The sequence below is a fragment of the Terrapene carolina genome, unplaced genomic scaffold, assembly GCF_002925995.2.
Source record: "Terrapene carolina triunguis isolate 2854851 unplaced genomic scaffold, T_m_triunguis-2.0 Scaffold68, whole genome shotgun sequence".
Classification (NCBI taxonomy): domain Eukaryota; kingdom Metazoa; phylum Chordata; order Testudines; family Emydidae; genus Terrapene; species Terrapene triunguis.
The window spans coordinates 50,184,811-50,208,865 of NW_020664419.1; the positions used below are offsets into that span (position 1 = coordinate 50,184,811).

At 42.1% G+C, this 24,055-nt stretch overlaps 1 protein-coding gene across 2 annotated transcripts in view; it reads left to right on the forward strand.

Moving 5' to 3' along the window:
- The window catches only part of TMEM117 (transmembrane protein 117), a 317,267-nt gene that overhangs the window by 150,340 nt on the left and 142,872 nt on the right, over window positions 1-24,055 (forward strand). For both annotated transcript variants that reach the window (XM_026648765.1, XM_029910852.1), the window contains exon 3: window positions 9,470-9,569. In XM_026648765.1, coding sequence (XP_026504550.1) covers window positions 9,470-9,569 — 100 coding nt within the window. The remainder of the gene's footprint in view (window positions 1-9,469; window positions 9,570-24,055) is intronic.

Here is a 24,055-nt window from a genome sequence, read left to right on the forward strand (position 1 = left end):
TTTCTCCACAACTTGGAGTGCTAGGAGCTTTTTTTAAAGAAAAGCTTGGATTGTGAAGCACAATTCGGAAGCAGAGAGTAGATTCTGTGGCAAATTCTGTGGATGTGGAATCATAAAGCACTGATGATACTATAAAAGAGCACTGATCATACTATAAAAACTTTCTCTTGATTTTTTCTCCCCACCATCTAGACTTTTCAGGTTCTTATTTGCCCAAAAAATTGAGTGTCCAGTCCGAGTATTTGGTCATAGGTGAAGAGGTACCTCTGTCCTTTACTGCCTTATCTGCACTGCCAAAAAGGGGACCCATGATTCACCACTGGTGCAGCTCCATCAATGGCAGCTGATGGAAGCTGTAATGTACATAGGGTGAGGTTTTTTTACCACTGTCTCATCTCACCCTGCTCTGAGCTGTAAGCAGAGTTAGATGGTGTGTTGGTAAAAATCCCCATCTGCATTACATGCTTTCCACTATTGCTATCACTAGTGGTGAGCGTCAGTGGAGATCAGTCTGAATCCTGCAAAGGAGAATTTGTCTCAAACTTGCTTCTTTCCATGCACATGAGGATTTTGCTATGTTAAAGTTAATCACTTGTGCAGCACTGTGCAAATGTATCCTTCGAGGTCAAATAATGGTGCAGTGTACTTTAAAGAAAATGTGTACTTTAATTAAAACTTGAAAATTGAGACTATCTCTCAACTGCAGTAATTGAAACCAAATAAAGATTTGTATTTCTAATAGTGGTCGAATTTCTGCAATCACCTATTTTTTGTGTTCTCAAATGAAAATTGTTCAAGTAGAACATAAAAGATACAGAATAATTTTATGCCACTAGCATTAAAAAGGAATAGAAAGTAGTGCATTTCTGTTGTCATTTCTAATGAGGCAATGGCAAAGCCAGATATTGTTTCCTGATGTTTCAGATGAAGTTGTTCTTTATTTCATTTGTAGTTAATGAATAGAGCTAAAAATATACACAGGTTATATTGCTTAATAGCATCTTTATAATAATTTATTACTTTAATTATAATTCACAATTTGATACTCATCTACATTAAATCTAAATTAGGCCTTAATTATTTTTAAAATCAAGTGTATCATTTACACCAGGTTATTATATCTTAACAGCATGTAGGTGTGTGTGTGTTTGTGTGATAAAATGGAAATGCTTTGGGCTAGTGTTGCAGGTCAGATAGAAAATGGCACTTTGAAACTGGTGAGCTGAAAAATTCTCCTTCCTGGGTGCGCCACGTTTTATTTTATACAACCAGGTGACTGCAGACTTTATATTTCTCCTACTCTGAAACAACAAAAAATATTCTGACTAAAGCTCTGTTTTTGAGGTGCCTGGCCCGAAATTGATACAAAGCCAAAGGATGACGACAAAACCAAAAATAAAGCAAATGGGTTTGCTTGACTTCAACTTCCAAGGGACCATCAGTACACCCTGACTCCTTCCAGGTCTTTCTCCATATTTGGGCATTATTGTCACCATTCACAATATACCATGAATCTCAAGATAGTTTATGTTCTTTTTAAAGCCCCAGCTAAAGCATACTTTAACAAACTCAGAGAAATGGTAGGTAAGGTTCCATGGGAAGAAAATCCAAGTGAAAAAGGAGTTCAGGAGAGCTGGCAGTTTCTCAAGGAGACGATATTAAAGGCACAACGGCAAATTATCTTTCTATGAAAGAAAGCTAGAAAGAGTAGTAAGAGGCCAATATGGCTCCATCAAAAGCTCTTTAATGACCTGAAAATCAAAAAGGAATCAAACATAAAGTTGAAACATGGAAGAATTGCTAAGGAGGAGTACAAAAGAATAACACAAGCATATACGGCAAAACCAGAAAGGGTAAGGCACAAAATGGGTTACACCTAGCAAGGGACATAAAAGGAAAATAAGAAGAGGTTCTTGAACTATGTTAGGATCAAGAGAAAGATGAAGTAAAGTGTAGGTCCTCTACTTAGCAGGGAAGGAGAGCTACTAACTGATGACATCAAGAAGGTTGAGGTGTTTAATGCCTGTTGCGCTTCATTCTTCACTAAAAATGATGAACAAATACTCAACACAATTAATATTAACAATAAGGAGGAAGGAATGCTAGCCAAAATAGGGAAAGAACAGGTTAAAGAATATTTAGATAAATTACATGTATTCAAGTTGGCACAGCTTGATGAAATTCACCCTAGGGTACTTAGGGAACTAGCTGAAGCCATCTTAGAACTGCTAGCAATTATACGGGAGAACTTCTGGTGGACAGTCAGGTACCAGAGGACTGGAGAAGGGCAAACGTGGTACCCATCTTTAAAGAGGGGAACAAAAAAGACCCAAGAATTATAGACCAGTCAGCCTAACTTCAATAACTGGAAAGATACTGGAACAAATTATTAAAAACCAATTATCCTAGAGGATAATAGGATTAGTAATAGCCAGCATGGATTTGTGAAGAACAAATCATGCAAAACCAACCTAATTTCCTTCTTTGACAGGGTTACTGGCCCAATGGATAGGGGAGAAGCAGTAGATGTGATATATTTTGATTCTAGTAAGACTTTTGACACAGTCCCCCATGACATTCTGATAAGCAAACTAGGGAAATGTGATCTAGATGAAATTTACTATAAGGTGGCTGCATAACTTATTGAAAGACCATACTCAAAGAGTAGTTATCAGTGTTTTGCTGTCAAACTGGGAGGGCATATATAATGGCATCCCACAGAGGTCAGTCCTAGGTCCAGTACTGTGCAATATTTGCATTAATGATGTGGGGGGAAATTGGGCTAGCTCTAATAGTGTGGGCTTCTCTGGCTAAGCTAAAAGTTGAACTCCGATGGCTACGGTTGGGGGCGGGGTGTGTGTGGAAAGCCCCAGCAACAAAACTAATTTGCAATATGTGTGTACTGCTTTTAAAATACAATAATCACTTGTGTGAAGCAATAAAGTAACCTAAAGTGAATGTAACCCATGCCTTCCCTTATACCAATTGTATAACTACCCCATTGTGTAACTGTACCCTGTAAAGGGCAATTGTGTAATAGGCACCCCGTAGAAGGCAAGGTTATAACCACGTTGGAAAGTACCAAAAAGACCATAACTCAAATTGCACCCATACCAAGGCAGGGTTACAAAAGAATACTGGAAAGTACCAAAAGACCCTATCTCTCTTATTCCTAATAAGGTCACTATTGCCCAAGTATGCGTAATTTGATTCCTAATAATGTTATTATTACTTAACTGTGTGTAATTTGTTTGCGGTTTTAAGCTTTAAAAGCTAATGAGTGCTTTACTTCGGGGGAACAGTTCCTAATAGCTGCTACCCCCAACGTGTTGGTGTGTATTCAATAAACAGGCCTCAAGCTTAAGTCTCTGAACTAAAATTGATGCGTGGATGACTTTTTCCACGACAATTTGGGGGTTCGTCTGGGATCACTCGATGTCCAACCGAACCGGAGGACCGCGGACCGCTTCCACACGGACCCCAGGCACCAGGTAAGAGACCGTTGTCTCTATTTGGGCTTCGGTGGGGAGCTGCCCGTAGGCTCTGGGTTTAGGTGAGGACGCGCTGTGATCCGAACCTTTTGTTGCTAGACTTACCAGCCTGATGCCTGTCCGACCTGTGTCTGTTTGTGTCTGTTTGGTGTTTGTTTACTCCAGGAGGGTCGAAGGCGACCCTGGAGTGGGCTCCAGGAGGGTCGAGGGCGATCCTGAAGTGGGCTCCGGGAGGGCCGAGGGTGACCCCGGAGTGGCAGTAAGGGTTGACCCCGGGAGGGTCAAGGAGTGACCCCGGGGCGGCCTCAAGTTAGCCAGCGAAAACTTCCCGCCGGCAATAGGCCAGTAGTGAAGTGCCGTAAAACTAGCTGCCAGTAATTGGGGCTAAAAGCCAGTTTAGAGGGTGTGCCGTATGTTTACGAATGAGTGAGGGTCACAGGGTCCCCTTCCCTTGTTTCCCTCCTGGAGCCCTAGGCTCCCTTCCCTGCTTGGAGAGCGAGGAAGCCCCAGGAAACCGCCCACGAACTCCTAAGCAGTAGGGTGCCCGTCTCCATTCTCTCGAAGATGGACCGGTGCTCTTTGCTGAGGGAGGGGTGTGCAGGGACCGTGCCTTTCCTGACCCCTTCTGGTCTGTATGCCCTGCGACTGAGTTCCCTTCCCTAACTCCCCGCCCGGAGCCTTAGGCTTCCTCCCCGCTCGGAGAGCGAGGGAGCCCCTGGAAACCGCCCGCTACCCCGGAGGCAGAGGGGCAGTCGACGCCATTCTCATGAAGACGGGCCGGTGTGCCTTGCCGAAAGGGGTGTGTGCGGCGGCCACATTTTCTTTCCTAATCCGTCCGGTGTGAATGCCTGAATGTTGAGTTGTAAATTCCACCATCGCCTGGGAACGTAAAAGAAAAAGGTGAAAGGGCACATGGTAAATGTTATATGTTTTGGTGTTGTATATTTTGTCCACTGTGGTAGCCTATCTGTTAAATTAGCCCTTTGTGGGTACCTGTCCACTTGGTTGTGGTTGTCTGTCAGGTATCCATAATGGGGGTGGGGGAATCTGAGCGGATTCCCATGCCAGAAAAGGGCACTCCTGCCGCGTACATGTACTCCAATTAGGGTGACCAGATAGCAAGTGTGAAAAATCGGGACGGGGGTGGGGGGTAATAGGAGCCCATTTAAAAATAAGCCCCAAATATCGGGACTGTCCCTATAAAATAGGGACATCTGGTCACCCTAATTCCAATTATGGTCCCTCAACCTGTAAATTTGTAAACAAGTGGAACTGGTACACTAGGAATAACCCTAGCCTGCAATTCCCCCCAGACAGAACTGGGCAGGGAGCTGCTGTCCAGCCCCCAAAGGCTCCAAGGGCAAGAAATATTAAGCGCCTTAAGTATCAAAAGCCCTTACTTGTACCCTTCAGACAGTGTCTCCCCGTACTGAGGAAATGTTCCCCTTGTGCCATTTCCCAGGCATTGGCGCTTCGGGTCAGGAGACCTTGGTGTCTGTGCATGCACCTTGGTCTCCCCCGGAATTGTATAATCTGCTGTACCCCAAATGGTGTGAATCTGGACGTGCCTGATCTCGCTCACAATGAGGTCCTGGCAGTTTTGCAGAAGGACACTCTAAAGGAGGAGACCGACCCCAGCCCTTCCTCGTTGCAACAGGAACTGCTGGCTAAGGTTCCCCCGCCCCCCCCTTCATTGTGGGCTGATCATGCCAACCCGGTTGGGCACGTTGGGTCTGCCCAACTGGCTGAAATTCACCTAAACCCAGCAAAACCCCTTCCCAAAGTGCAGTAGTACCCTCTCTCAAAATAGACTGAGAAAGGAATTTAACCAGCAATCACTTCCTGAATTTAGCTAGAAGTCATTATTCCTACGGTCAGTAAGTGTGACTCCCCCGTTTTATCGTGCTGTTAATACTGCTGTTCTTCCTTCCTTTCCCATTGTCCTTAGCCCTGCTACTATCCTTTCCTACAATGCACTGGTGCTGAGGGGTTGTTACCGCCTTAAGAAAAGATTGTATTAAGTCCGGACATAAAAAAAAATTAAGGTTATTGTTAAATAAGATGCATCTAAATAAATGTGTGTATGTAAATAGGTGTGTATAAATAAATAAAAGGGGAGATAGTCAAAAGCCCACCCTCCTTGCTAAATTGGTAGTGAAACAATGCCTGTGCCCATGAAAGAAATAATGCAACAAGAAAAAAAGATCAGGCCCAGACAAGCAGGCAACCGCAGTTTGAGGAAGTTAAAAGAAGGAAAATGAGAAGTTAACTCTGTAGTTACTGGAAAAAAATTAAGCAGTAAAACTATGTACAAATGTTAAAAAAAAAGGTGTTATAAAAAGGAAAATTCTTGGTTTCTTTGCAGCCATTCCTTTGGGAGTGTCTGTAAATAATCCAGGCAAAAGGTTATTTAAGTAATAATCATTTGACTATAAACAAGTTAGTCAAATTTCCTAAAGAACACTCCTGGTGTGTACAATCTTTGTTTTATAAGTTTAAAATAAATTGGTATTGTTTTGGGGTTGTAAAACCAAAAAATACTTTTGCCAAACAAAATAAACTAGTGTTGTTTAATTTTGGTATTTAGCATTTAATCCTTAAGGTAACTTAATGCTTTACCGGGTTTAAATTGTTGTTTGACCAGAAAAATGGTGAGGGGTTCTTGGACGGAGTTTTACAACAGTTTTGGCAGAGGTGTTTCTCGGTTTGCCGGAGCTGTTGTGAAGCTTTGTTTAGAAATTTTGTACCACAGTCTGGCATACCTGTAAGTAGCAACAGTAATTGTAAACCTAATATTACTGAACTGAATATAAAAAGTTGTGTGAAGCTTCACAGATCCAGTAGGGCCAAAGGCCCTTTGAAGGCCACTCCCAATCGAAAGACCGGACTCAGCCCTCATAACATTTCTACCAGGGCACCCGATGCGACTACCGGACAGGATTAGAATTCAAAACAACCTTGACAAACTATAGAATTGGGTTGAAATGAGCAAGATGAAATTCAATAAAGACAAGTGCAAAGTACTGCACATAGAAAGGGAAAATCAAATGCACAATTACAAAATGGGGAATAATTGGCTAGTTAACAGTACTGCTGAAAGGGATTGAGGGGTTATAGTGGATCACAACGGAATGAGTCAACAACGTGATGCAGCTGCAAAAAAGGCTAATATTCTGGGGTGTATTAACAGGCGTGTTGTATGTAAGACATGGGAGGTAATTGTCCCGCTCTACGTGGCACTGTTGAGGTCTCAGCTTGAGTACTGTGTCCTATTCTTGGCACCACATTTGAAAAAAGATGTGGACAAATTGGAGAGAGTTCAGAGGAGAGCAACAAAAATGATAAAAGGTGTAGAAAACCTGACCTATGGGGAAAGGTTCAAAAAATGGGAATATTTAGTCCTGAGAAAAGAAGACTGAGGGGGACCTGATAACAGTCTTCAAATATATTAAGGGCTGTTATAAGATGACTGTGGTTAATTGTTCTTAGTGAAGATAGGACAAGAACTAATGGGGTCTGCAGCAAGGGAGATTTAGGTGAGATATTAGGAAAAACTCTAACAGGGTAGTTAAACAATGGAATAGGCTTCCAAACACCTGTCAGGGATGATCTAGGTTTGCTAGGTTCTGCCTCAGTGCAGGGGGCTGGACCTTATGATTTCTCAAGGTCCCTTCCAGCCCTACATTTCGCTGATTCTATGATCCATGGTGTTGGGTGATTACTTGAGAATTTCTGCTTTTGTTAAAAAATTAAGTTAATTTCTAGCCATCAGGGTTGTGTAAGAAAGTTTGAAAATATGAAGTTTAAAGGCTCAAAAAACAGAAGAGAAAAAGAAGAACCCCAAATGCATTATATTAAAAAATATTATTTTTAAGCCAGTCTCATGATTTAGAGCGTGACATGATTTTTGAGTACTTGGGATTGGCAATACTGAGAAAGGGGTATTGTTTATAAACTTATTTCCCAGCATGCCTTACTCTCCTGTGTCTCAGAGGGAGACTGACTGGAACAACCAAGAACCAGCCATTATGAAATCCTTTCTCTTTACTAAATCCCCAAGATCCTACTTTAAACTTAACATTGTTCCTCTTCTTTGTGGTTGTATTCTTCTTTTTCTGCATCAGAAGGGTTTGCAACCTTGGTGCAAGGTTTCAGGATGCATTTCTGACCTTCTCAGAGAATTCTCACTCACCTACTCAAACCTCAGGGAGATGTGTGTGGTGGGGCATACTTTCTTGAATTACTTTACATTATTGTGGTAAATTCTCCGGATCACAGTATCAAGGTGATGATCATTGTATACTTCATTTCCTCAGGAGAAGCTGTCTGATGTACTGCATCAGCTATAGTGAATGCTCTTAAAGTTGTTTCATTCAGATGATCTTTCAATGTCCATGTCACTGCAGTCGTGAAATCTGCTTCTTGACACCTAAGAAATTTCTTTCATTCTTCTGACAGAGATTCTGATGCCTGCTTTTTTGTGCTGCTTAATTGAGTGTTACAATGCTTGTCTTGTAGTATTTGGTTTGTCATTTGATTAACAGTCTGCATTTGGTACCAGGATTTATTTGAGTACTTGGAATTTTCACAATGTGATCCAGTCCTGGCACAATTGCACAGCATAGCAGTCAATTCTGCATTAATTCTAAATATGTTTATGCAGATTTTTTTTTAATAAAGCCCTTCACAGAGAGGGACCTTTCAGCATTTGTGAGTTAATGAGTCTATATATGGGTACCACTCTGTCTGCAGAAGTTAGAACCTACTGAAAGTGGTTGAGCAAGTTCTGCTAATTCATGGTGGAAGGCGTGGCTTATTAATAGGACCAGTTTATAAGAAAAGTTGGTGTGCCTGAGCTTTATGCTCTTTATTATTATTTGAGTTCTCAATAAAGCCAAACCCCAGAAAAGAACAAGTTTGACCTTTCACAGCATGTGTGGATTTTATCTGGGTCAGTGTGTTCCTTGCTCAGACTGGGTCAGATTCTATGGTGAGGGATAATAAGCATTTAGATAGATTTGCACAATAGATAACACTAGTTTCCAAGAAGTTGTTAGTCAGTTGGCTTCATCATCCACATCCTTGAACATGCGTAACATTTATATAGTCTGTTGTTTTAAGAAGCCTGTAAATACATGTTTACTTGAAAAGATACAATGTAAGACCCATTATTGTTCAACATATTAGCTCTTACATAAATAAGTGAGAACAAGCTTTTCTTTAAAAAATAAACCAGGATTGCTAACAAAGGAAATAAATATGCCCTAAGCTGTGAGTAAGAAAGATACTTCAAATTTAGCACGGGTATAGGTTGTTCCCAACTTGTCCCTTTGTACTGAGCTTGAAGTGGATAGAAGACCATTGTGTGATGTTACATATTCCATTTGATCCATTTCTTGAGTAGAATGGGGGGTTTTGTTTTGTTTTTTTGTTAACTCACAGTCCTTCCCTGAACATAGCTTAATATGTGTGAAAATACATTTCTGTTCATTTTTAGATAAAGTATGTCCATGGAGATTTTGAAATTTAACAAGAACATGAGACAATTGCTTCTCACTAGAATTAAATGAAGGGTATATGTACTCTTAAGTTAAAAGACACATGGTTGTACGACTCACAGAATTTAAGGTCAGGTGGCTCAATTATTTTTAAAGAGCGATGAAAGGACTTTATTTTTTATGGGAGCTCTCCAATTGACAGAATGCTACAGTTCTGTTTGTGCTCAGGGAGAGGTGAAAAGTGTAGAACTCTTCTTACAGTCTTCAGAAGTTTTTGTCAATCTTTGGCTTAAAAAATGACACGGTTGTACAACCATATTCACTTCTCCATCTCTAATTGGAACTGACCCCTGTAGATGTGAGATCTGGCCGAATATGTGGTCATACAAAAGCTGGAAGATCTTTCATGTTAAAAATATTTTTCCCTCAGTAAAACAAATAAATGTGTGTAACTTACAGTCTGTGTGCTTATTTCCACAGGGCATACATCATAACAGACTTTATGGGCATCAGGAACGAAAGTTTTATGAAGGTTGCTGCAGTGGGGACTTGGATGGGAGATTTTGTCACAGCTTGGATGGTAAGAAAATTAATAATACACTTTAATGCAAAACACAAAAACTGTATAACTGTTGATTAAAGCAAAAAAATCCTGAACCCCTTGAAATCTGAACAATGTTTCAGACAAATACAAAAGTAACAATGGCAGAGTTTAGTAATGAGTTGGGAATCCAAAGGAGAGCCCGTTAAAATGAATTGGGGCCTAATTTTACTCTTCTGATGTCAATGGGAGTTTTGTCATTGAATTCTATGGAAGCAGAATTGGGCCCCTTCTTTGTTTTGAAATAGCACCAAGATAACATAGTGGCAAAGTGAAAAAGCAAGTAACAGCACAATCTCCATCTCTAGTGACAAGGAGAAAGCTGAGGAGGAAGAATTGACTAAGCAAACTGATTCTAAGAATGAAGCAGGAAAAGGAAGAGAACCAATAATATGTCTAAGATACACTCAGATGTTGTCTGGAAAAAGCCATCTTAAAGGACATTACCGGATTAAATTTGCTCCACATTTAGGTTTTTGTAAAAATAAGCTTTTACAAACCTAAGACTAAATGTTTTCATGAAGCTGCTTTAAATTCCAGTGAACCATTTTTAAAAAGCATGTTCCCTTGCCATGTTTTCAAACCAAACATGTTAGCAATGCATGAGAACAGGAAAGTGACAACTAACAACACATCAAAGTAAGTTTACTCATATATTTCTTGGTCTGAGCTGCAAGAAATACACTTTTTAAAAACAGCACAAATAGTTTAAAGTAAGTAAGATTTTTAAAATTCTGTTGATTTAAATAATTGAAGGTTTAATTTGAACACAGGCAAGATTTATTTTTAGAGAGATCTGATTCTGCCACCACTGATGTCAATGGTGGCTCTGCAGAGAGAAGTAGCAGCTACGATTTTAACTTTACAGAATCCATTGAAATTCAATTGCCATTTTCTTTTTCAGGCAGTGTTACTTTCTCTAACCAGTCAATGGTGCCTCAATTTGTGACCCCAAAAGAGTCAGCAGTGTTCAAGTTGCTTGTCCATTAATGCAGGAAATACAGCTCTGAACGTATTTCAGAGGAGTACAGACACATGGGGAGAAGGTGTCAGCATTTGACATGTCTAGTTAGTAATCACTGCTACCTGTGACATAAAGCATTGAAAACAAAGTACCAGAATAGAAAGAATCTTAGGGTATCTGTAAGAATTAGGAGCAAACACTGCTGGTACCATTTCTTAGTCCTTGGGGAATCATCTGAGTTTCTCCCCATTTATTTTCTATCTTCCACATATTTGGAACAGCATCAAGGATTTTTTCAGCATATTGTACAGTAAGTGTCAGTGGCTTGTCCAAGACAAATTACCCTCTACGAAATGGTGGCCATGAAAACCAAGTACACATCAAATCATCCATCTGAACAGGTTTAGAATAAAAACATTGCACAGCTGATCTGTGGACTTGATGTTGACATTTAATGTGTCTTTCTATCAAACTAGTAATAAAACTCCTGGCTGAGTCTGAACCTCATTAGCATGGTCCTTCTTTTATGGACTTCCACAGAGTTAAGCAGCTATGCAAGGAAAGATGAGGCATGATCTAAACCAAACGGAGTGGGGTCATGTCTATTGTAGATATGTTGCTCATGGTTCAAATGGTGGATTACGTGTTGGTCACAGTACATTAGGCAGTGTTCCAATTTGTCAGCTCTTCGCCCATCTCCTCCAAAGTACGTGTCACAAAGAAATATGCAGCACTGTGTATTATCACTTTAGGCATTGTATAAAACAGTTGACAAGTTAGGCTGCTATGCAAATGTCTGAGTTCAGAGGCCACTAGCATCCTGGACTCTCTTTTCATATGTGAATCTCTCTTTCTCCCTGTAGCCTTCATTGCCAAGTATATTAAAAACACTTGGGGATGTTATGCATGTTAGTTCATTCTCTGCTTTCTTCCACTGTGATATGTTGAATTTGAAGGTAGATCACTATAAAAAGCAAAATGGTTTGTGGCTTCCCTTCAGTTTTTCACTGATTTCCACTAAAAGGGCTATTTGATTTTAGAGGCAACAAAGTGTTTTCATTACAAAGGAGGTGTGCTCTTGCACAGAGCTAGTATGGGAACACTTACTTCTCTATAGAATTTCAACTTATTTTTTATCCACAAATAACAGCATTCCCTGGGGAAAATGATAGTTTTTGCAACCTTTTGAAATGTGCAAATTCTCACTTGCAAAAATGTGAATTCACATGGGCAAAGCCTTAAAGCAAAAATGAATAGTGAGACCACTGCTGCTGGGTCAGTCCTGCTATCGCTCCGCTTTGCTGCACACAATGTGGAAAGAGCAGACTACAGCAATGGCAGCGCTTCAGAGCAACTAGGCCTAACAGCATCAAAAAAGCACCAGTAGCAGTGTCAGCAGGAGGCAGACTGAGGTATGGTGGCAGGAGAAAGCCATGAACATGCTCCTGCATGAAAGTCTCCCTTAGAACTTTAATATTTATGTGGAAAAATCCATCGCAGAATTCAGGAACCTCTCCTATTCGATCATTAATCTCAATGACCATTCCTGTCCACTCCTCTGGAAGCCATGGCAAATCATTTTAGCTATGAGCAGGTATGGTATCATGCTTTTCTGGCTATTTGGACTTGCTTAACAACTTTGTGAATGCTAGTCACAGTACTGAGATATACTGAAGTGGCACAAGTGATTTGTAGGCACTTTGTATTCTGAGAAGTCCTCCAATACTGCCAAAGCTATAAAGAGGAAAAGAAGGACAGAAACATCCAGTTTTGTGGCAGGTTCTAATTTACTGTAACCATTATATTCTAATGTGCTTAAGAGGCTTCTGCAATAACTAAAAGTCAGCCATACCTGTGCTATTAAGTATAAGATGAGAAAATGCAGATGGTATTCTCATTTTTGTATACTGGAATCCTGTTGGAGTTCAGATCCCCATGCTCCATTAAATTGGTGACGGCAGAAGTCAGCACTGATAATGTCAGTATGAGTTGTGGACTTTCATTTGCAAAATGAATAAGAAATAAAAAATGCTATTCTAGCACAGGGCAAGACATTTCTTAGAAGTTGTCTTAGGATCCTAATATCAGAAAAATATTTGAAAGGGAAGAGTGTACTTTGGAAACATTGCATGATTCATGTATGGAAATCAGAATTTACCTCCTAAACCCACTCCTTGTGGACATTGGCTCACTTTATGTCAGGATTTGATCCAGCTCCAGTTGAAGTCAATGAGAATCTCTCATTAAGTTTAAAAGAGCTGGCTGAGCCCTAGGCATGCAAGCAGGGAGCATGGCAAAGAGCCGCTCTCCTTTTCTGCCCGGCTTAGTGGCTGTCTATAGTTGTACTTCCTGAGGTCTGCCCGCAGTGTTAGACTCTCCAAATGGGTCTGGGAAGGGAGGGTTGCAGACAAGACACTGACTACCCCACCCTTCTGCACTTATCCAGGTATGAGATGGGCGGAATGTATGCTTCACTTCTGAAATGGTGGCAGAGCTCTTGCTCTGATGTGCCCAACCCATAACTCTCCAGAGGCAGAGGCTCAGTTGGTCAGAATACCTCCAGATAGTCCTGTTGCAGTGTAGACTCTCTGCATCCCTTCCCTACAATATAGACTCAGACCACTATATAACCTCTGTATTTTTGGATGGAAGAATTTGTCTATCAATAACTGCCGAGTAGGCTGCTTAGCTCCGTGTTTCAACCTTGTTAGCAATATATTCCTCACCCTCACCCACACACACACACTACTTGAATATATGATGTGGTGTAGGTTCAAGTAATACAGCATGTATATTATATTTTAATAAACCAGTTGCTTAATTTAACCTTCTGATATATCAATAGTAGGTGTAAGCTTTGTTCAGATTGTTTTATCGGTTGCTCTTCTTTGTAGTAAGAGTAGCTTATTACTTATTGCCCTGAATTCAATTTTTAAATAGTTCTTCATATCCCATTGGCAAGAATGTGTTTTATTTACAGTATTGGAACACATTTACTTGTGTCTATTTTGTTATCATTGTGATTTCGAAAGACTGCCTTTAGTTGAAGAAAGTGGGAGAACAAACTGTTAAAATGATATTTTTTCACAATGCAGCTCTTGTGTCTATTAGAACAGAAGATTATTTTCATCCTCATTTGTTCTCACACAAGCTTGCCTATCTCAACATGCTAGAGGAATGAAGGACACACGGCTACCATGCACTTATTAGTTTGCGCCACATCTTTGTTTTTCTTTTATCTGTTAATGTATATGTTTTGTTATGGTTTATTAAAACAAATTAAGCAGAGAAGGAATTCCACTTGATGCTGCAAAAACTTTTCAGTTGCTGAAAATAGCCTGTGCTAAAATGTACTACAGCCCAAATGGTCAAAAATAAAATAATAAAGTGGTTGAAAGAGAAATCTCCTTTACTACAGCGCTGAATTTAAACAGAATGCATTTTTGTATGCAAAAATAAAGTGCAACATATTCTATAGAAATAGTAAAATTCCTGAGATACTGTCTTTGTTCTCTAGAAGTAGGTTTTGGACAGCCACAAATATTCACTCTAAAATTGTGTGTGAGTGAAAGAGTAATCCATCTGTCCACACATATGGTGAGAAAAGCAGAGAAATTTGTTCTGCAGAGTACTGCATATTGTCTCATTCACAAACAGTGAAAGAACTACCATTTTTGCTGCCTCTTCTGTGGCAGTTTGGCATGTCATGAGCCCTGGAATGACTGACATCATCTCTAACTCATTATTCTGTCAAGGGTTGGGCATGACAATTCAGATTATGATCAGTGTCAATCTTTTTGATTGTTTCCCTTTCACTGATATATCAAATGACAGAATAAAGCTGTAATTGAATTTGAAGTGGCATCTGAAAAACAGGATAGCTAACAACTCTGCTATACTTCAGAGGTGGAAATGAAATTAAACTGTGAAGCATGAAATGGAAGGAGCAGAATGGATGATAGATATTGCTAAACTCACTTAACCACACTGCACACGGATGTAACTAATGACCTCATTGGAGGCAACGAGATTCTGCCCATTCATAGAAGCACACCTGGTGTCAAGTGCTTGCTCTGTCTCTCACTTCTTCCTTCCCCTTTTCCAGGGCTCAGTCCAGTGCCTGAGGGATTTCTGATTAAAGAACAGGTTAATAGGCTAGCTCATACATTCCCCTGCAGCATTTATGTAGTAAAAGATCAAAACCCTGATCCAGCAAAGTTTTCTTGGGCCAGAAGAGGACTTAACCTCCCTTTAATCATCCAAAAGTACAAGGCCAGAAGATGCTAATGGATTGAGAGGGGCCCTATAGTTATAAAACTTACCTAGGACAGATGCAAATGAAAACAACTTTTCTTGATTGTTGGATCAAAGGCTGTTAAGACATATTCTTTCAGCATTAGTTTTTTAATTATCTTTGTGATCAAAGACAACCTAGACATGTTGCCCTCATGTACGTTGCTGTTCCTGATTCCTGGATGTAGTTATTTGCCATGGAATTTGTTCAGCATAGCAAGCTTTTCTGTAAGAAAATCATGCACACATTTGAAAATAACACAGGAATCTCTATACTGGAGCAGACCACTGGTCCATTATGTCTAGTATCCTGCCACTAGGGTGACCAGATGTCCCGATTTTATAGGGACAGTCCTGATTTTGGGGTCTTTTTCTTATATAGGCTCCTATTACCCCCCACCCACTGTCCCAATTTTTCACACTTGCTGTCTGGTCACCCTACCTGCCACCCTACCATGGTCCATACTAGATGCTTCTGAACAAGGCTCACCTCCCTCCCCACGGTGCACCTAGACAGTTGTACAATGCTGTGCCTGGAGGTTATGATGATTTCCTTCTGGACCCTGCAGTCATGACCCTAAAGCCAAATATTTGGTGCTTTTGAGCCCTTTCTTCCTCTCACTTTTGATGATTAAAGAAGAAAACCACTGTGTGCTCTTTATAATATATTTATGGACACATCCTTTTTAGTTTAAAGTTCTTTCTGGTCTTCATTTAAACAAATATTTGTCTCTATAGCACTAAATGTTCTCTTTTGACATACATTGTGGTGGTTTATTTTAATTAAATACTTCGGAAACCAAAAATATGTACCATCAAAAATAAATATAATAACAAATACAATAACCATCCAGCATTTCTACACTCAGAATTCCTTGCATGGCCATTTCCAGCAATCCCACATTCAGATGTGATGTGTTCTTCATGTATACTGTGAAGGTGTGGGCAACTGAGGGGATACAGAGGTGGCTCTGGAAATAGCCCATTAGTCATCTGTACTTAGATCTCTTCAGAACAAGTTCGAGCTTCTGTTCTCTAACATGGAACACATCCTATCGAGAACAGTTGTCTGACTCTGTAACCTAATGGCTGACTTGAAGCACGCACAAACCTTTTACATTGACAGAAAAATAAAGCATAATTTTCTTGCTAGTGCTGGAACTGAAGCCCTTGCCAACAGCCTCAAAAAACCTGCCAAGATGCATAATGAGCAGACTTGTACCAAACTTGGAGCAGCAAGGCTGATATTATCATAAGAGAAGGATTCAATCGACCATGCAAATTGAGCTGAAGAACTGCAGTGGACTAAATATATGATCAAATAAGACCCCCTGCATCTTCCAAAGGGAGAGATTAGCAGCAGATGGCAGCGGCACACAGCAAAGTTTTTCTTTAATCCTAAATTCCTTCAGGGTTTGTAAAATGAGATATCTGAAACCCCGAGCAGGGGAAAGAGGAAATCAGGATGCTATGTGTACTGATAATGTACCATCACATCACTCTTGACTCACAAGATGATGCTCTTGCAAAGTGGAAACTACACATTTGAAACTGATAGAGAAAGAGAGAGAACATATCTGGTCTTTAAATGTGTTATAATGAAGCTGGCTGGCTATGTACAACCAGGACTTCATTGTAAAGTCTGAAGAAGAAGCTGGAAGCATCTTTTTCGATGCAAGTGCCTCAGCCAAAATCCACAAAGGTACCTGGGTGCCTAAATCCCAGTTTTAGGCTCTACTGCAATCCACAGAACTGCTCCGCTGCCACCTAACCCTGTAGGTGCTGAACCTTACTTGGCACCTAAGTTTTCAGGGTAAAATTTCCCTAGGCACCTATGTTTCTGCCTCTGGGCACGTACACTGCTGCCTCACTCTAGGAGTCTGGGCACCTATCTCTGTCCTAAGCCCCAGTGCGATCCACGAAACAGGAGAAGATTGGCAGAGGAGCATCTCTCTCACCTGTGGCACCTGATCCAGTAGGTGAGCTCAGAGCACACGTAAGGGATCAGACCCCATTCAAAATCCAGATGGAGGTGGTGCTGCTGCTGTCCACCTTATAACCCTTAGCCCAGTGGTTAGAGCCTTCCCCTGGGATGCGGGAGAGCCAGGGTCAATCCTTCCTTTGCTTGAGGTAGAGAAGGGATTTAAATAGGGGGCTGCTAGCATTGAGCGCATCGCATCGTCCGACGTGTGTGTTCGGGGGGGGGAGGAGTCTCTCAATCTCTACTAATGAAACCATTAAGCTTTGTATAAATAATTAAATAGCTGTTGGAGTAGGGGGGGCTGGATGCTGGGTTTCTCACTCCCCAGGTTCATTCCCTAACCACTAAGCTATAGAGCAAGCTTCAAGCTGTCTCTTTCTCTTGATATATTCACACAGAGAGAGAGAGCACTATATTAGACTAGCCCATAGCAGTGTTAGGGCACTCTCCTGAGAGTTAGAAAACCCCTGTTCAAATCCTTGCTCCCCATCTGTCAGACTCGGAATTCAGCCTAGCTCTCACGCCTTCCCAGTGAGTGATCTAACCACTAGGCTAAAAAAAAGTGATAAGGGTGCTGCTGCTGCCCCCACCAGGTCATCCTCCAGGTGTGGAGCAAGGGAGGTGCCTAACTCACTCTCAACTTAGGCACCTCAGTCACCTGACTCCAGGATAGGGGTTCCTGACTGAGGATCACAAGCAGAAATAGGGCCTTCCTGCAGCCTGGATTTAAGTGCCAAGCTCTGTGAGAGGGACGGGGCTGAGGGCACAGCCTTCTGGTTAGCATCTCCCATTGGCTAACTTAGGTGGCTTCCCACCTAGTATGCTAGCTTCTGTAGATCACATTCTAAGGTGCCCATCTCTCTCCATGCATTGTATAGGGAACCTGGGCACCTCACTCAGGCTTTGTGGATCCCACATTGTTCCAGTGATTTTCTAGGTGCGCTCAGTGTCACAACACCTTAGTCCCTTGTGGATCCAGGCCGTCCTTACCTCCTCCCACTTGTATGAAGGCTTATGTCTTCACTCATTAACCGCTTCAGCTTACATATCAGCATGAAATCCTGCTCCCATGGAAATCAATGGCAAAAATCCCATTGATTTCAGTGGGGCAGGATTTCACCCCAGTGCTGTGATTGTGGGGACAATGTGTTTAGACTGTATCTGGGGTGAGAAGGAAACTCTTTAGGTACCCAGGATATTACAGAGTACCACTGTAAACCATGCTGTCCTGTTACCCAACAGTATTTACACTAGAATTAGCCTAAAGTGTAAAATAAAATCAGACTCAGAAACTGTGGTTAACAACTCCCAGCTCCAAGACCTAAGAAAAAAGTATCTGGCATTACCATAAAACTATTCAGTACAGACATAGGCCCTGATTCAGAAAAGCATTTAAGGATATGCTTACATCCATCCTAGTGCAGACCTAATTTTCCTGTGCAGTATTTAGATACTACAGGGCTGGGCTGTAATAGGGTGGCAGAGTTCTTCTGTTAACCCATCCAATTAGCAGATGTTGGAAACCTGCAGCAAGCTGATGACATTCTGCCGTGGCAGGTGCAACTCATTAACTCCACCTAGACTATAGGGGAGGTGAATGAGAAAGCCCAGGGCTAGGATGGAGAGGTCTCAGCAAAGAAGTTTTAGGAACAGCCAAGCTTAGGCTGATGTTCATTGTCTGAGTCATCACTAAAGTCAAACCATAAGAAGAGTGTAAGATTTTTGGACACAAGCTCAAAGTCTGTGTGTTCTGCTGAAGAAAGACTAAAGATTCATTATGTTCATATGGCTGATGTTGAAAAACTTTAGATAGTATGACAGATACTGCAACTCCATGCAGTAGCTTTGGGGAAACAGTGTATTAAGTTTTATGAATGGTTCATGTATTACTGTGGACCAGAGATTGCATGCAACTCTGGGGACAGAGGTGGTGGTGGGGTGTTACTCACCTCCTCCAGGAATTAAAAATAATGGAGAATGATTAAGGTGAGTCACTCAACCAGTAAACACCTCCAGACAGGTACCATTTCTGGGGAGGTTTGCATATACTGGTACAAACTGGGTATTCCAGAGACCAATAGGCAAAGAATGGGTTTTTGATATAAAAAGGCTGGGTTTAAACTGACTCAAGGCTATCTTTCTGATCCAGCGACCAGACAGGAGCTTCTGTCCAAGGAAGGACCCAAATTTTGAGGAAGGGTTGGAAACACTTTAGCCTACTAGGGTCACATAAAACTAATGGGTGACTCCTGATAGATTTAGTGTGTGTTTAAATCCGTCTTTTGTCTTTATTATGTTCTCTCTAATACTTTTCCCTTAAGAATGAATGTGCTTGCTTAGGGCTTGTCTCCACTTACTGGGGTATTGACGCACAGCTATTGATCCACTGGGGGTTGATTTAGTGGGTCTAGTGAAGACCCGCTAAATCAACCGCTGATCGCTCTCCGGTTGACTCCAGTACTTCACTGGAACAAGAAGCATAAGGTAAGTCGACGGAGAGTTTCTCCCGTTGACCCAGCGCAGTGTAGACACAGCACTAAGTCGACCTAAGGTATGTAGACTCCAGCTACGTTATTCATGTAGCTGGAGTTGCATAATTAGGTTGACTTAGCCCCGTAGTGTAGACCTGCCCTTAGAAAGCACTGTGTAGTAGCTAGAAACTGCTGGCAACACACTGTTCATAGCCCTTGGAGAGAGAAAGCCATGCACAGGTGCTGGCCTGTAGGCACATTGGCTTGCTGGGGGTATCACAGTGTAAGATGGGGCTGTACAGCCTTAAAATTCCCCAGTCAGAAGGGAGTAAGGGACAGGGGTCGCTGCGCAGAGACAGATGCTGCCCAGAGACAGATGCTGGCTGGAGACTTGAGATCTGACTGGGCACTCCTAGAATGGAGTGGGGGAGACAGGTGCTGTTGCCCTGAAACTGTGACAGATGGCTTGTGGTAATTCAAAGCTAAACTGAACCCTGGTGTAATCTACCGACTATAGGAAGTAACAGCAGAGGTGAATTTGGTCCCAGGACCTTAAATACACAACTGTTTTTTCTGAAAATAAAGACATTCAAATGAAAAAGTTCAGTGATTTGCACTGAATCTCATTTTAATGTTGTGTTTAATAAAATGGGCTTGGTACAGATCAATCTCATCTTGTCTTTGCTCTTTTTGTATTATTGCTTTACATGCCTTGAAATGGGAACTTCAAGCACTTAATTAAATGGATAGAAAGGTTGCGGAGTTTCACTCAACTTTTTAAAGTACCTTTTGAAACCTCCATTAAAAAGCTATTTTTACAATTTCTTACAGCAGCACACCTCTGCATATCACAAAAGTAATTGCTGCTCCTGTACTGGGTAGGGTTTTTTTTTTTTTTTTTTTTTTTTTTGGCATTTCACAGCTAAGGAATTTAGCTTCACAGCAACCCTGTGAGATAAATTCATTAGGTGTCCCCATTTTGCAGACTGAGGTATGTGGCGGTTAAGGGACTTGTCCCTGGTCACACAGTAAGTCTGTGGTGGAATTGAGAATAGAACCTAAATCTCTTGACTCCAGTACCACAATGATATCCCTGTTCCCAATTGTAATTACTATTATTTTTCTTTGTCTCCATTGATGGCACCACCCTGGTGTATCTAAAATGTGTGCCCTCTCTGCACAGTTGCCAAATACCTTCTTTGAGGGAAAACCAAACCCAAATGCCAGTTCAGCTGGGCAGAGAATTGAGGAGATGTAAGGGAAGCAGTTGGAGCTGCTCGATGGAGGCTACTCCAGCCTAGTGCCTGGATCAACTTATATGGTTCCTTTGTGGAGGTTAATGGGAACTGCCCCCTGGTAGGTCTCCTGGGATCTCACCCACTTTTCCACTGGCCCACCCTTGAGCTGTCTCCACCCATTCCAAGCTCAGGGCCGTGAAGATCACTCTTGGCCTGACTCTCCACTGACTTGGACTGAGTTTACCCCTGTCCTGAGTAATCCCACCATAGTCAATGGATTTATGCTAAGAGAATGGAGACTCAGGTCCTGTGCACCACACCTTACCTACAAATCAAAAGAATGTCTGCTTAATGAGCATCCTGTACTCCTGTAGGATTTCACAAAAAGCAATTTCATCACCATAGAAACAAGTTCTATAGTACAAAACTCACATGGATATGGTTGTCAGGATTTGCTGCACTGTGGTTGCTCCACATACAGCCAACAGCCCAGTGACCATATGCCCTTGGAACTGTATGGTCCCCTGATCACTGAGTCAATAGGCTTATCTAGATGAGGGAAAATTGTATGAGTGTAACTACAAACCAGTGTTGCTATGCTGGGACAAATCCTTAATGTAGAGATACTGCCCTGCTGCAAAATGGGGCTGTGATTCTAGGCCTGCTCTATCTTACACTGGTCCAGGATCACCAGCGTGCAGCACATTGTGGACTTACTTCCTCTTGTCTCCTGCATGCCTGCAGAATGTCCACTGTGCTAGTGGGGGCCAGGAGCAGGTAGCAGAGAGTCAACTGTAATGGCTTTACTCCACCCAAGAATTCCTCTGTGCCAGGGCAATCCCCAGCTGCCCTGTTACATCAGTTTTCCATCTTTGCAGTTTGCATCATGGAAGAGGCACAAAGAATGGGACAGAACAGGAGCTGATGATCTGGCCTAATGAGAGTTGCATGCACCTCTAAAGCTGCAGGTTGGATACCACCACTCTAAGTGGATAGGAAAGATCAGTGTGTGCAGGATCTAGCACGGCAGAGCCCTGATCCAGATTAGGGCCTCGGGGCCTTGCTGAACTATAATACGAATTAATAACCAGTGTCACAAAACTCCATTTTCTTAACAAAGGATGAACTGAAACACGTTGTCGTGTTATCTGTTTTGTGGATTTTCTGCATTGCTGCTCACTCTAGTATCTAAGCACTGAGGGTATGTCTACACTGCAATTAAAAACCTACGACTGGCCCATGCCAGCTCATTTGGGCTTGTGGGGCTCAAACTAAAAGGCTGTTTAATTGCAGTGTAGACATTCGAGCGTGGGATGGAGCACAGGCTCTAGGACCCTGTGAGGTGGGATGGGCCCAGAGCTCAGGCTTGGGCTCAAGCCCAAATGTCTACACGCAGGTAAACAGCCCCTTAGCCCAAGCCCCATGAGCCCAAGTCAGCTGGCACAGGCCAGCTGCAGGTGTCTAAGTGCAGTGTAGACAAGGCCAGCCTTAGGAGTGGGCCACATGGGTGACTGCCAAGGGTGCCGTGGTCAAGGAGACGCTGTGCGGCAGTGCACAGGTGCCTGGCAGGGGAGTGCCACAAACTTGCAGAGCCAATGCGTGGGGGGCGGGGAGAGGCAGATTTCTCCCTGCTTCCTCCTGGCAGAGAAATGGGGTGGGGAGCAGTGACGCACAGATACTGCTTCCCCCCCACACCCAAATGTTGCTCTGTGCCCCACTAAGGGGCTTTGCGGGGGGGAGCAAGGAGCAACGCCAGGGCCTCCCTGCGTCAAGGTCACTTTCAACACATGGGCTGTGCTCTGAGGCCAGCATCAAGAACTTCTGTCCTGCCCTCCCCTTCTGCAGCCCAGCTGGAGAAAGTGACCTGGATGCAGGGAGCCCTGGTGTTGATCCTCGTTCCCTCCTTCACAGCCCCACTAAGGGGAGACAGAGGAGTAGCATTCGAGCGGGGGAGCAAGCAGCAATGCCAGCTGCTCTGTGCATCCAGGTCAGTGTCCCAACGTGGGCGCAGGAGGGGGGTACAGAGGTTAGGGGCACAGAAGGAGGTGCAGGGGGTAGGAGAGAAGGGGACACAGTGCAGGGGTTAGGGGCAGGTGGGGTCGCAGGATGGGGTTAGGGGAGAAGGGGGCGCAGGATGGCGTTAGGGGAGAAGGGGTTATCCATTATTACTGTTATTATTGTGTATTTTACAAATAATTTCAGGCATACGTCTCAGATTAGATGCCTGAAATCATTCTCAATTTTATCAGTGACTACCATCTTTCAGTTCTCTGCACTAGCACAAGATGGGTCCATCTCTCCCTCTGTCTGCCTGGGCTCTCTCCTTCCCTTACTTTATTCTTGAGAGTATGCCGAAACCTATCAGCAGAAGCCAAATACTTGATCCGGAAACCTTAACTCTGCAAGGAGTCCTTACTCGTACACTTCATCCCATTGAACTCATGAAGGTTGCAAGATCTGTCCCCAGCTCCTAATGTTGCTCAGCAGTTCAGAGTTTCGGAGCAGCACTTTATTTGTGTTGATTTGTCTGCAAACATTTTAATGTTTTGCTGCTACCATGAAGAGTAAAGGATGATTCTATGTTCTACCATATAGTCTTTGTATCCTGAAATAAAATCACATATGGCAGCCTCCTGTTGGCTATATATATATATATATATATAGCACGTATTGTGAGAGAGAGAGAGCATGTTTTCTTGCCGATTCTGAGACACACATCACAGATGTGTAATGTTGTTAAAGCTAGAATGTATGGGTTTGCACAGAAGGAACTTCCCTACAGATACATTCCTTATAAACATAATTTCTTCAGAATAAGCACTGGAATCAAATTTTGCAATACTGACTAGCCCAATCAAATTATTATTTTTGTAAAGACTGATTAATATCAGTGTATGTCCAAGCCCAAAATTTATACCCGTTATGGCATGTTTTTTTGCACTTGTTTATATATTATTGCTCTTTTTTTTTTAGCTAACATAGTTGTTAAGTGGTTGTATAACTTAGCAATTATACCAACAGAACCTGGGAGAAGCAAACTCTGTGTGTTCTGTATTCTTTTTGACTGGTTATTGTGAATATGTTTTTTAATCCTTAATCTCTTGAGATGCCAATTCCACAGCTATGGATAGTGGAAATTCCTGAAGTAGATGATGCAGTATCCATCCTATTTACTGGAATGTGGGAAAGAGTGTACTTCTGTTTTAGATTGCTTACCTCCTACTCTTTTTTTAAAAAAAGTACAAATACAAAATGGGTAAAATAAGTCTTTATCCTGTTTGTTTTTAAATATTAACTCTGCAATCGCAGACCAGCAAGAAGGAAATCCGATCTATAAATGATCCTTTCTCATGGCATTGTATTAAACGAGTCGGGTAGAGCAGATATAAGAGACAAGCTCTAGGAAGTGGCGTCTTTTATGATGCACAGAAAGATCTGTTGTTCTGTATAGCATTTTGAAGCTGATATTTTTTTTGCCCAAATCATGTCATGTGATATAGTGTGACAGATTTCTGGTA